This window comes from Ranitomeya variabilis, chromosome 1 (assembly GCF_051348905.1).
Source record: "Ranitomeya variabilis isolate aRanVar5 chromosome 1, aRanVar5.hap1, whole genome shotgun sequence".
NCBI classification, from domain to species: Eukaryota; Metazoa; Chordata; class Amphibia; order Anura; family Dendrobatidae; genus Ranitomeya; species Ranitomeya variabilis.
Genome location: NC_135232.1, coordinates 639250615 through 639264864, shown reverse-complemented (window position 1 = coordinate 639264864; position 14250 = coordinate 639250615). Strand labels below are relative to the sequence as shown.

The 14250-nt window shown below is 46.1% G+C and overlaps 1 protein-coding gene across 2 annotated transcripts in view; it reads right to left on the bottom strand.

Annotated features, from left to right (window-relative positions):
- The window catches only part of AKAP6 (A-kinase anchoring protein 6), a 633848-nt gene that overhangs the window by 309728 nt on the left and 309870 nt on the right, over window positions 1–14250 (bottom strand). For both annotated transcript variants that reach the window (XM_077261103.1, XM_077261107.1), the window contains exon 5: window positions 6611–6733. In XM_077261103.1, coding sequence (XP_077117218.1) covers window positions 6611–6733 — 123 coding nt within the window. The remainder of the gene's footprint in view (window positions 1–6610; window positions 6734–14250) is intronic.

Below are 14250 nucleotides of genomic sequence, written 5' to 3'. Positions count from 1 at the left end.
CACCTCAAGGAAGAGTAGACTGGCAGGATGAGAGAGATTGAAAAGTGTTTTGTACATTTTTATCAAAATTATTTCACCTTGTGTTACCCAAAGTATTTTACCAGGTTGGGAATTTCCCAAAGTTTATTACCTCTTTCCCAAAGTATTGTACCTGATTGGGATTTTCCCAATGGCTATTACCATTTTTTAACCAATATTACCTTGTCTATTACCTTTTTTAACCAATGTACAGTGCATTTTTGGGTTTTCCCAAACATTTATTACCTTTTTAAAACCCAAAGTATTGTACCTGTTTTACCCATAGTAAACCTTATCATGTAATAAATGACACATTTTTGTTTTTAAAACCAAAAAAGTGCTTTATTTTATAAAAATTAAAAAAGCTTTCATAAATTTAAAACCTGTGGAGTGGAGATAATACTGTAGGGGCTGTCAGATTGGGACACTTCGACAGTGGGAGTGTGGAGAGAGGATGGTGGTGGAGAAGGATCAGGAGGAAAAACAGAAGGTGAAGGTGTGGAGAAAGTAAGAGAAAGGGTGGACATGAAACCGGGAGTGGTGTTTGGAATTTGGAAGGTTTGAGGAGTGGAGTGGAGGGATAGGGAGACAGAAGAAGTGGAGGGTGGAGAAGAAGAGGTATGTGTTTGGGGCAGGATGGGTGGTGTAGGAGACTGGTGGTACAGGCCACAGAGTGCAGATTGGGCAGGGAGTGGAGGCACAGATGTGATAGGGAACTGGTATGGGGCAGGATGGTACTGGGCAGTTTGCTGGTATTGGAAAGGGTGTGGCGGAGGGACAGTGGCTCGAGTGGGGGCAGGTGCAGGAGCAACTACCGGGGCAAGTGGAGGGTCTTGGGAGCTAACCTGCGTTAGAGCAAACTGACAGGCTTGCATTACATGCATCTGCTTGTCAGGAGATAGCTTGTCTATGCGCTCGACAACCGCCTGGAAAAACGAGTGGTTAGACGATCGACTTGCATCTGAATGCATCCTATCCAGACGCGTATGCAACTCCAGAATACTGTTGGTGAGAAAATTAAAACCTGTAGTCATTTGCTCAGACAACAGTTTCAGACAGTTCTGGAAGGCTGCATTCAGATGCAAGAACTCGGGTGCATAGCTCTGTACCTGACCCCTCTGGAGCTGCCTCCCAGAACCCACAGGTGTTCTAGAGGTGGCGGCATCAGAGGGGTGGGGTAAAGGAAAAGCTATATCCTCACCAGCAGCTTCATGTAACGCAGTCGGCCACGATGCTCCAGCGCTGGTGGATGGGACCAAGGGATCGTATGTCAGGGAAGGCTGGGAAGGTGCAGAGGGGTTGGGTCTGTCCGAGTGTCCCTCGGAGGCGGACTCCTGAGGGATCGCTTCAGAAGGATTCAACTCATCAGGCTCCCGAGTGCTGCAGACGGTGCTGTGGAAAAAAGACAAAAAAATGAAATGAATATTTTGCTATTGCTTGGCCCTGGCTGAAACCAAAAACAAGGTTAGACATGTAAACATGTTAAAATGGGGTGGGGGGGGTAATATTTACCTTCTGCTCACCATCATTGAGGAACGACAAGGCTCAGGTATATTTATATTTGCTCCTGCATCCTCCGGATCCACTCAGGGCCTGCATCTCTTTGTTGCATTCCTTCTTGAAGCGATCCCTGATTGACCGCCACCGCTTGACAATTCTTTCGCCTGTAAAGTGAAAACACAAATTGGTTAGTATACAACACATTACATCCAGCAACATAACTGAACTGTGAATACTTGCGTGCTTGATTCTGGGCCCGAGCATCGAGGTCCTCCCAGTGGTCCACAAGCTGATCGCAGACTTCCTCCCAGAGCCGTTGGGTAACACCAAGATCAGCGTGGCGGCGGTCACCCATGTTCCACAGGGGCTCCCGCTCTCAAACTAGATCAATGTGGAGGTCAATGTTGAGACCGGCCTCTTCACCGTCCGACTCAGGAGCACGCTGTGAAAAAAAGCAAAAAAAAACAAAAAAAACAAAGACATTAGACTCAAATAAAAAAGGGGGAAGAAAAAAAAAAAAAAAACTCGGTGGTGACCGCCACGACGCTCACGCCGACGACCCTGGGAGGCGCTTTGAGGACCTCTGGATCGAGCCCCAGAATCGGAAGACTAAAAGAGAAAAAAAAAAAAATAATGATGATGATGGTTGATGATGGATGATGGATGATGTGCTTGGATGTTTGCTTATGTGTTGTGTGTTCAGTGATGTCTGTGATGCTATTATTATTTATATAGCACCATTAATTCCATGGTGCAGTACATCAGAAGGGGTTACATCAAAATACAAATATCATTTACAGTAAACAAACTAACAATGACAGACTGGTACAGAGGGAAGAGGACCCTGCCCTTACAGGATTATGGGGAAGGAGACAGTAGGTCAGGGGTTGCATTAGCTCGATGGTGTTGAGGTGGCAGTGTGGTCAATACAGTGTAAAGCTATAGTAGCATCGTACGCAGTGAAGAAGCAGTGACCCACAAATTCAAACACAAAAGTCTTTAATGTGTTTCTTCACAGCATTAAAGTCCAATTCACATAAATGCATATAACTTCAGTGGATATTATCAGTGACCAGTTTACACCTGGTCAAAGCAATACATATCACATGGCTTTAGATTTGGGGTCCCTAAACAGGCCAGACTTCCCTTGTCCAGTTTCCCTGGGCGACCGCACGCCATCTCACAGTCTATACGTCTCCATACACACAGCCTCATATGTTGCAGACACTATTCACGCCAGCCCTCCTCTGACTAGTTCTCATGGGTGTCCTGCATCGCTGTATCACAGTCTCTTACAGACTCTTTACTCACACAGTCGTACACAGTTCAGGATATCCTCCGGATAGCAGCCGGGCACCATATCCACCTGTTTGCAATCGTTGCACATGCTAGTCCTCTTTCGGGCACAGGACATCCACCTCCGGGTACAGGACTGTCCACATCCGAGACCAGTACCATGGACGACTTGCATCTCTGTGTACGCTGCGGGTGCCAGGCTATTAAGCTGCCCTGGGTGCTGGCTCGTGCCTCCATGCACTCTGCAGACCAGCACACACCAGACTGACACTGACTTGCATCTGACACGGCCTGACCAGACACCTGACACACCCATACCCCTTACTGCAGGGTTTTTAAACACACAAACCTGTGGCCTTCAGCCACATGGAAAACCCGGACCGGAAATCCGTGACTCTCATGCACACCTATGGACTTCATCCGTCTGCATGCACATTCTGGGGAGAACAAACAGCGCCCCCTAGCTGTATCAGGGGCCACAGCCTCACAACAGGCTGTAAGGTTTAGATTTAGATACTTACTACACGCTCGCCCTCTCCGGGTATCTCTCCACCCCTTCCGTCTCCTTCTAGAAGCACCTCTGATGCTACACATTCAGAATTAAAGCATATTGTTAGGTGAACATCACTAAAAGTAAATTTAAAAAAAAAGATATATATTTACCTCACAGCGCTGATGATGCGAGGGAGGGCTCCCAGAAGAAGACATAGCTTGCTGCTGCTGGTTGGCTGTGGCTGTAGCTGGCTGGCTGGCTGTGGCTCTAGCTGGCTGCTGGCTGTGGCTGGCTGGCTGATTGCTGTGGCTGGCCTGGGGCAGGTTCAGCTCTGGTGGCTGGAGGCTCCGGCTCTGGCTGGCAGCAGGTTCAGCTCTGGATGGCGGCAGGTTCAGCTCTGGATGGCGGCAGGTTCTCTTGCTGGTTGGTAAATGGTTGCATGAAGGCCTACCTGGCTGGCTTTATATATGTTTCCTAATTGGGGGCTGGCCAATGTTATCTGAGCATGCTCAGATAAAAAAAAAAAAACGGAATCTGGCACCTGATCCATCATTTACCGGATCCGGCGCCTTCCAGCACCCATAGGCTTCCATTCTATCAAAAAGCCGGAAGTGCTGGATCGGCGCTTCCAACTTTTTCAACAGGGACAAAAAAACTTTACTGTGCATGTTTTTGCCAGATGCCGGAAACAATATTTTTGCCATATCCGGCGAAAACCGGACGAAACGTAAGGTCATCCGGCGCAATCCGGCGCTAATACAAGTCTATGGGGAAAAACCGGATCCGGCGGCATCTTTTGCTGGATCCAGTTTTTCAAAAATTTGGATTATGCCTGACGGAAAAAACCTGATGTGTGAAAGTAGTCTAACTCAATCTTCTTTTCTATTGAATTATTGAGTTATTGATCATTTGGTGTTTCCAACATGAACAGAGAAAATTCCAGAAGGCAAACAATTACAAAACTACAGAGTCCACTAGTGTACAAGAGTCAGGCTGCTGTCACACTAGCAGTATTTGGTCAGTGTTTTACATCAGTATGTGTAAGCCAAAACCAGGAGTGGGTGATAAATGCAGAAGTGATGCATATTTTTCTATTATACTTTTCCTCTAATTGTTCCACTCCTGGTTTTGGCTTACAAATACTGATGTAAAATACTGACCAAATACTGCTAGTGTGACGGCAACCTCATAATTAGGGCAATTTGAGACATCCACAATATGGTGGCACAATGGGGTCCATATTATGACTGTGAGGCACGAGTTTATCATGTGTGCTCTATCCTTAAGTTTTAACTAATAACACAGAGAAACGTTATAGTCTATGGCCTTATTCACATTACCGAGAGCCATGCAGACCAAATTCTCCCATCAAGTATATGGATCAGTGAAAAAAAATGCAAATCTGTGTTGCATCAGTGTGCTGTCTGTTTTTCACCAACTGGTTATGAGGAGGAGCTTGGGAAACCACCATCAGCTTTTCTTTCCCATGCTTTTATGAAAGTTGTCATACCAGTAGAATTTTCTATGCCAGTTACTGCCTATAAGCTGCCCACACATCTTAGATACAGTGGGATACCACTAATAATGGCAACTATGGAGACCATGAGTTGGGAAAACGCAACATTGAATGGAATGTTCCCCTGCCCAGCGTCTCAACATTAATGGCATTGGCATCCCATGGATGCAGATTCAGGTGAATACAATGGTGGAACAGGGACCTTTCAACTCCCTACTCCACCATTCAGTCAATGTGTCTAGGTCTAGGTGCAGAAGAGGCAATGACAGCACTAGATCGTGCCTGATGCACAAAGCCTTAGTTCACACACTGCACAGGCTGGAGCAGTGCATTGGAGAAAAGGAGCTAGGTAAAATGTTTTCTTTTTATTTTGTTAGTCCGTACTCATTGGGAGAATCTCGGGGAATACTACTTTGTTGCAGTGCTGTGAGGGTAATCATACAATGAGGGTAGCTGTGAGGCATGATACTGTGGGGGGCTCTGGGAGCACCATACTTTTTGTAAGGATGTGTGGAAATCATACTTTGTGGGGACTGTAGGTGCCATCATTTTGTGAGGAGAGCAGTAGGGGATCATACTGTGTGCGGGACTGTGGGGAAATTATATTGTTGAGAGGCTATGGCGCCTCCTACAGCCCTCATACCGTGCTGGATGCTGTGGGGGGTGTGAAACTGTGGGGTGAGCTGTAGGTGAATTATACTGTATAAGGTTCTGTGGTGGCCATTATATTATATGAGTAGATGCAAGGGGATCCTCCTGTTGGGTGGGATAGTCTGTGGGGGCATCACACTGGAGGGCAGCAATTGTGACATAATACTGTAGGGGTCACTAGGAGCATCATACTGTGTGTTGGAGCTGTAGAGGGATTATACTGTGTGTAGGGATTGTAGGTGCATCATACTGTGGGGGTGACCGAGGGCATCATACTGTAAGGGACATGCTACTGTATGGGAGTTGTGGGGGCATCGTACTTTGTGGGAGGACTGTGAGGGCATTAAACTGTGTTTGAGGTGACTGTGGGGGCATCATAGTGTGCTTTTGTTCACTGTGAGGTCCTCATAATGGATGTGGGAGTCAGTGGGGGCTTCAGATTGTAGGAATCACTGTGGGTCATCTTACTGTGTGGGGGGTGTCTCGAAGAAGCGAACGCCAAACGCATGTTGGTGGCGGTGTGGCGCGTGCTCTGCACTAATGGGACATGGGTAAGCATCTTTAGGATATGTGGGACTTGAGACCCAGGTCCTTTATACACACTAAGGCGATGATACAATGATAGCCACTGTACCTATTCCCATTTGAAATATGCGCTGAGCACTTTACTATATATTTGCCCGTTATAACTGGAGCAATTGCACCACTTTCTACCTGATGTTGCTGCTTTATGTGTCTCTAGTATATATTATTATTATTATATAGTATTATTATTTTTGGATTTATGTAATCATGTTTTTTGTACGAGTATACGTCAAATACATTTATACCTTTTTATTAATTTTGGGACTTAGTACTCCAATGTTCTCTGTGTCGTTGCATTTAGGAGTATCCTACTTCAATGTTGTGCCATAGATCTGGCCACATAGCCTCTGATCTGTCTGGCTATCGTTTCTTGATGGTTCCATATATAGTCTATATTTGTACACATCTAATGTGTATGAACATTTTAATTCTCTCAATAAGGTGACATAGAGGTACATTAAAAGTAGAGCACAAAATAAGATTCTGGGCAAAATTGTACAAAAATAAATAGCTTGCAAAATTGTTTGGATTGTTTTCATTTCTGTCCTTACCAGGTGTGTATGGAGATACAGTTGTAGGGCTTCTGTTTCAGCCTGAGGAGGGGTCCAGTTCTCAGTGGCTTCCATAGCATCTTGCAACCAATGAATAAATTTATCAAGCTTGGATACAAAGCCCTGCAAATTAAAATATACAGACAAATAATTGGTAAGAGAGAATAAGAAATAAATCACACACAAAACAATAGTGCCATCTGCTGTTCTGTGTTGGTAACAAGCGTGTAAAAATCTAAACTTTTTATCTGTTTCCAGTGTAACTTATTCCACCAGCTTCTTCATATTTTAGCTAGATCAAAATATCTACACCAAAAAAGTCAGAAGCTAAAACAAAAAAAAAAATCACCTGGAGCCTTAGGGTATGTGCACATGTAGATGGAACCTCTGCAGATTTTTCCGCACCTGTTTTGATAAATCCGCAGGTAAAAAACACTGCGTTTTACCTGCAGATTTACTGCGGATTTTATGCTTTTTTTGTGCAGATTCCACCTGCGGTTTTACACCTGAGGATTCCTATTATGGAGCAGGTGTAAACCGCTGCGGAATCCGCACAAAGAATTGACATGCTGCAGAATAAGCAACACTACGTTTCCGCGCGTTTTTTTCCCGCAGCATGAGCACTGCGGATTTTGTTTTCCATAGGTTTACATGGTACTGTAAACTCATGGAAAGCAGCTGCGAATCCGCAGCGTCAAAACCACTGCGGATCCGCAGCAAAATCCACAACGTGTGCACATAGCCTAAAGCATTCACACAGGCCCAATGCATCTAGTGATATATTATATCAATCATGCTCTAGTATTTATGGAGAGTTATTTTCGAAGCAATGATCCATGAAGTACAAAAACTGCAAAGTAGCTAATACCAGACAAACCAGAGTTCGATCTGTAGGCAGCAATGTTTCAGGGGTTTTGCCCCTCATTAGTGCAGTGCAGAATACTGGTTGGCTAAATGAGATGCTTAGATGTAGCTCCAAGGGAGTACTATCTCTCAGTAGAGAGACCCAACTGTGTATGGAGACTTAATTTTAAGCCAATGCTCAGTGGGAATACAAATATACATATATATTGTGACAGAGTCACTGGCATAGTATGTGAAGGGAGCGTCACTGTGCATACTGCAGTCAGTGATGTAAAACCAGAGTGTTTTTGCTTCCAGCATGCTAAGTGCTGAGAGGGTTTATAGTATCCCATGTTATGGGCTGGTTTTAGTGGACCTCCCTAGAGCAAGTGGAAGGGGGTCCACTGTATCTCCACCTGCAGAGTCCTGACAGGACCTGTGTGATGTCAAGGTCATGTGATCGATCATCACATGGGGTGTAAATACCTGGCCATGAGAGTCAGTGGGTGCCGTGTCTTGGAAGTGCAGGACCTGCCAGATAGCTCCCGGAGAAGCTAAGGATTGCGCGGGGTAGCTGCAGGTTGAAGAATGCAGAGAAAAGACTCTGCCATACTTTATTTGTTTTGTTTTCTGTTAAGCCAGAAAAGCTCTGCTTTTGTTTTTCTGAACCCTGCCTTGGTGTATGCTGACATTATTAAACCAGCAGGTGTTTCACCACCAAAGTGTTCTTGTGTCTACCTGAAGAAGCAGCTAAGTGTGTCAACCCCTCACATGTGGTGTTTTGAGTGCGGGCAGTGTTCCAGGAACAAGCATGGAGGAGCTTGTGAAACATCTCATCCAAGTACAGCAACACCAGCTCACTAGTCAACAGCAGCAAACGGCGCAGCAGGAGACAAATAAGCTGTTAGCATAGCAGCTTCAACACCAGCTGCAGCTGCAGCGACAGCAGCACGAAGCGCTAACACGGCAAATGGAGCTCCTCACAGAGGCGGCACATCTGGAAAACAGTAAGACGAGCCATACCGAAAATGACCCTTGGGGATGATGTCAAAGCCTTTTTGGCTGTGTTCGAGTGGGTAGCAGAGCATGAGAGACTAACGCCAGAGCAGTGGGCAGAGGTGCTTGCCCATAATTTGACTGGTGAACCCCAAAAGGCGTATTAAGACCTAGCCCTCTAGGACGTCAAAGAGTATGGCAAATTAAAAAATGAAATTCTGGCATGCCTGGGAGTGACAAAGTCTGTAAGGGCTCAGCAAGTCCACTGCTGGGCGTATGCTGGCGACAAACCCCCACGCTCCCAGATGTTTGATCTGTTACACCTGGTTCAAAAGTGGCTGCAGCCAGAGACTTCCATTCCAGCTCAAATGGTTGAGTGTGTGGTGATGGACAGATTGACCACTCCCTCCCCAGGCCAATACAGACCTGGGTTGCCCTGGGCGACCCAAAGAATGCAGACGACTTGGTTGGTCTGGTTGAGAGATACCAGGTTGTGGAGAAAACTGGTGGGAAACCATACCTTGCTTCTTCCCCATACTGGGATACCCAAAAGGGTACGGGCTCACCACGGAGGGTGGCTAGACCCACAACTGGGAGGCGTTCCAACCATGCTGAGGGGTCAACTAAGCCTGTTATGAAGGATGTGGTCTGTTGGCAGTGTCACAATCTTTGGACATGTTGTCGCCCAGTTTCATATGCCCCCTGAGCCGATGGACTAGGTTATACAACCTATCGGCAAGGCTAAAACAATTCCAGCCCCGGGGACCACATGCTAATACTTGTCCCTGCGGTGGAGAGCAAATTCTTGGAAAAGTGGCAAGGCCCATATCAGATAGTGGAAAAACTCAGGGACACGAATTACAAGGTACACCAGCCCGGTCACAGGAAGCTGAACCAGGTATACCATGTGAACCTACTCAAACTTTGGCGGGTGTCATGACACAGGATGGGGTTTTTCTCCCGTCCTAGTCAGGCAGGGGTTAACCTTGTTTAGTCTCTCTTGGGTTCAGTGAGGGCTATTTAGGTCTGCTGCTGGCCTGGTTCTGTGTCAGTGATACTTTTGCTTACCCGGTTTGAGTTGTTCACCCAGTTTATCTGATATTCTGATATTGTTGTGCCTCTGTGTGCTTGTGTATCCAGTGTATGAACGGCTTAGCCTCTTGATTCGGTACCCCTCTGTACTCTCTAGGTGATCCCTGGCTCTGTCTTTGACCACTCTCTGTCTTGTTCTTTTGTCCTGTGCTCCCGTCTCGGTACCAACCTTGGCTTGTCCCCCACCATCCTTCTGTCTCGTCCCTGGCTACTGCTTGTCTTCCCGGCTTCTGACCTCAGCTTGCCTGACTACGTACCCAGCCTTCACCTAGCTGTTGGTTCTCGTTCGTTCTCGGGGAGTTTGGCTCCACCCCCAGCACCTTCCCGGCCGTCACATGATCTGTCAGGTCCTGCTCCGCTTTCCCTCAAGCACTGCGGTGTCCGTGCATTCCCTGGTTGTCCTATTCATGCCAATTTATGCATGAAGTACCTTCCTTTTTTCATAGCAATTTTTGCAGATAAATATTTCATGTGTACATTATATAGAGCTTTTTTCCTATTTTCTATGGCAGTAATGCATTTTCAATGTTCTTGAGTAATCATTCTTGGTAAATAATGGTGCAACCTTTACTGTTCTCGGAGTTGCCAGGGCCCACACAGGTCGTGAAACACAATGTGCTAACAGATCCGCATGTAAAGGTAAATCTCAAACCCTACAGAATCGCAGAAGCACGCAGGGAGATAATCTCCAAGGAGGTGAAGAGAATGCTGGACCTCGGGGTGATAGAGGAATCAAGAAGTGGCTGGTCAAGTCCCACTGAAGCTCAATGGCGAATGGTGGTTTTGTAATGACTACCGAAAGCTCAATGAGGTGTTCCGTTTTGACACGTACCCAATGCCCCACGTGGATGAACTCATTGAGCAACTGGAACCCGCAAGGTACATCACAACCATCGACCTGACAAAGGGGTACTGGCAGATTCCCATGTCCCAGAGCTCCAAGGAGACGACGGCCTTCTTGATGCCAGATGGGTGTTTTCATTACAACAGGATGCCCTTCGGACTGCAGGGGGCCAGAGCTACCTTCCAGAGGGCGATGGATCAAGTCTTGGCTCCACATAAGAAATATGCCGCAGCCTACTTGGATGACATTGTCATCTTTAGACCCTGACTGGAGTTTGCATCTGCCCAGGGTACAGGCAATCCTCGATGCATTGAGGAAAGCGGGATTTACCATAAATCCAAAGAAGTGTGCAATAGGGAAGGAGGAGGCAAGGTACTTAGGCTACATCGTCTGGAGAGGTGAGACCAATCACCAGTTGAATAAAATAGAGGCAATTCAGAAGTGCCCGCAACTGCTTTCCAAGAAACAAATGAGGGAGTTTCTTGGGATTGTGAGTTATTACTGGTGCTTTATCTCGAACTTTGCCATAATTGCTGCACCATTAATGGATCTCCTTCTGGGCATTAAGTTGACGACGGTGAAATGGACTCCTGACACAGAGATGGCATTTCAAGAACTCAAGCAGGCTCTGTGCAAGCACCCGGTTCTGATAGCACCAGATTTTAGCAAATAATTTGTGGTCCAGAATGATGCTTCAGAGGTTGGGTTGGGAGCCGTGCTCTCACAGGAAATAAATGGTGAAGAGCATCCTATCCTATACCTGAGCCAGAAACTCTCTTCTTGTGAGAAGAGCTATGCCAGAGTAGAGAAAGAAGTACTACCTGCTAGGCCGTTGGTTTAACTTGGTGTCAGACCATGCCCCTCTGCGAAGGTTGAGAGAGAAGAAGGGTAAGAACACTAGGGTGACTAGGTGGTTCTTAGCCCTTCAGGACTTCACATAGAGCATAGGCCAGGGAAGTTACATAGCAATGCAGAAGCTCTCTCCCGAATTCCCTGTTTGATTTCTGAAGGTGCCAAAACCCATGGCTTTGGGCAGATGGGGGGAATATGTGACAATGGCATAGTATGTGAAGGAAAATACTTGTCACTGCGCATACTGCGGTCAGTGATGTAAAACCAGAGTGTTTTTGCCTCCAGCATGCTAAGTGCTGAGAGTTTATAGGAACTTATGTTATGGGCTGGTTTTAGAGGACCTCCACAGAGCGGGTAGAAGGGGGTCCACCGTATCTCCACCTGCAAAATCCTGACAGGATAACAAGGTCTTGTGGTCATCACATGGGGTGTTAAATACCTGGCTATGAGTGTCAGTGGGTGCCGTGTCTTGGGAATGCAGGAACTCCCAGATAGCTCCCCAGCGGGGTGGCTGCAGGTTGAAGCGTGCAGAGAAAGGACTCTGTTATGCTTTATTTGTTTTGTTTTCCATTAAGCCAGGAAGGCTCTGCTTCTGTTTTTCTGAACCCTGCCTTGGTGTATGCTGACGTTAATAAACCAGCAGGTGCTTCACCACCAAAGTGTTCCTGTGTCTAACTGAAGAAGCAGTTAAAGGGACTCTGTCACCTGAATTTGGAGGGAACAATTTTCAGCCATAGGGGCGGTGTTTTTGGGTGTTTGATTTACCCTTTCCTTACCCGCTGGCTGCATGCTGGCTGCAATATTGGATTGAAGTTCATTCTCTGTCCTCCGTAGTACATGCCTGCACAAGGCAATCTTGCCTTACGCAGGCGTGTACTATGGAGGACAGAGAATGAACTTCAATCCAATATTGCAGCCAGCATGCAGCCAGCGGGTAAGGAAAAGGTGAATCAAACACCCGAAAACCCCACCCCTATGGCTGAAAATTGTTCCCTCCAAATTCAGGTGACAGAGTCCCTTTAAGCGTGTCAACCCCTCAATATATATATACAGTGCCTTGCGAAAGTATTCGGCCCCCTGGAACTTTTCAATTTTTTTCCCACATATCATGCTTCAAACATAAAGATACCAATTGTAAATTTTTGGTGAAGAATCAACAACAAGTGGAACACAATTGTGAAGTTGAACGAAATGTATTGGTTATTTTAAATTTTTGTGGGAATTGAAAAACTGAAAAGTGGGGCGTGCAATATTATTCGGCCCCTTTAACTTAATACTTTGTTGCACCACCTTTTGCTTCAATTACAGCTGCAAGTCGCTTGGGGTATGTCTCTATCAGTTTTGTACATTCTTGCCCATTTTTCCTTGACAAACAGCTCGAGCTCAGTGAGGTTTGATGGAGATCGTTTGTGAACAGCAGTTTTCAGCTCTTTACACAGATTCTCGATTGGATTGAGGTCAGGATGCGCTTGGAGACATAATTATGATGGTGAAATAGGGACTGGCATTATTGTGAATGGCTGGTATGTATCGCAGAGGTTCTCTGCGCTGTAAGCCCAAAATTATATGTTTATGCTGGGACTTATAGTTCTACAAGTGTTTGTTGTGTTTACTTATAAGGGGGGCTTATAGGGTTAGCTGGCAAGCTGGGCGGGACTGGCTAACCACACACACCACCTATCTATGGGGGTGGTTACAGCTACATAATGTGACCAGAGTTTGGTCACATGGTTCAGTGTGTGAGTTCCTGTATAGCCTGTGTGTTGGAATGTCCTGGGATGGAATGGGTTCCTGGAAGCACCTGGTGAGACTATGGACTGAAGGCATGTGTGTTGGAAGTGCCTGGGACTGGACTTCCTGAATAGCGCACGGAGAGGCTGTATCTGCAGAGCCTGGGACAGCTACTGTGTTGGGGAATTTACAGTTCCTACTGCAGGTCTGGACTATCTGTGCCCTGGTCACAAAGATAGTGACCCCAGTGAGGCAGCTTTCCCCTGGGAACCAGCACTGACAGGAGTCAGTGTGTGGAGCAGGAGCTCCTATAAAGTAACTCCAGATAAAGAGGGTTACGGGCAGAGACACATCTGCCATTGGAACAGACTGTCGGTGGTTAATGTGTTCTGTTGATGTATATAATGAACTGTTTGTGACATGGTTTATGAAGTTTAACAAACCAGATAAGACTGTGTATGTGGAGAAATCATGCCTGAGTGCTTTAATTCCCGTTGCCAAGCAAGTTTCCCCAACCCACTCAGGTAGCGCTATCTCACAATATATATTTATATATATATATATATATATAATCTTTCTATGGAGTATTGCCTTGAAAATAAGTCCACAAACGGTTGGGTCTTATCTTTGAGAGCTTGTATTCTGGCTGAGATGCATCTAAGCACATCATTCAGCACTTGTACTAATACATTAAAAAGTCTCAAAACAGTGCTGTCTAGAGATGAGTGGCTGGTGTGGCTGGTTTGGGTTACTTTATTTTTTTATTCCTATGGAGCCTTACTTTTCAGAATAAGTCTCCATATACTTGGATCTCTGCAAAGAGAGTGTGTACACCACATCAGTTTGCGGCTCTGGTGGTGACTGGATGTAACATCCCCACTCTCATCATGGGGGACTTTAACATCCCCATTGGTGATCCCCTCTCCCCATCTGCCACTCACCTTTTGTCTCTAACCTCCTCATTCGGCCTTTCACAGCTTACTAACTCCCCTAACACTATGACGGAAATACGCTGGACCTGATCTCTCTGTTCTGCTCAGTGCATGATCTTACTAAATCCCCTCTCTCCCGCTCTCTGACCACAATATTTTTTCAATCTCTGTTAAGAATTATCACCCCACTTAGGACACCCCCACTTTCCACACTTATAGGAATATATATTAACAAGCAGACAATTATGAAGAATTTGCAGTCATCATTGGCCTCAATCTCTTCCCTTTCATGTCCTGAGTCTGCACTGAAACATTATAATGATACATTGCAGAGTGCCGAGAACGAAGCT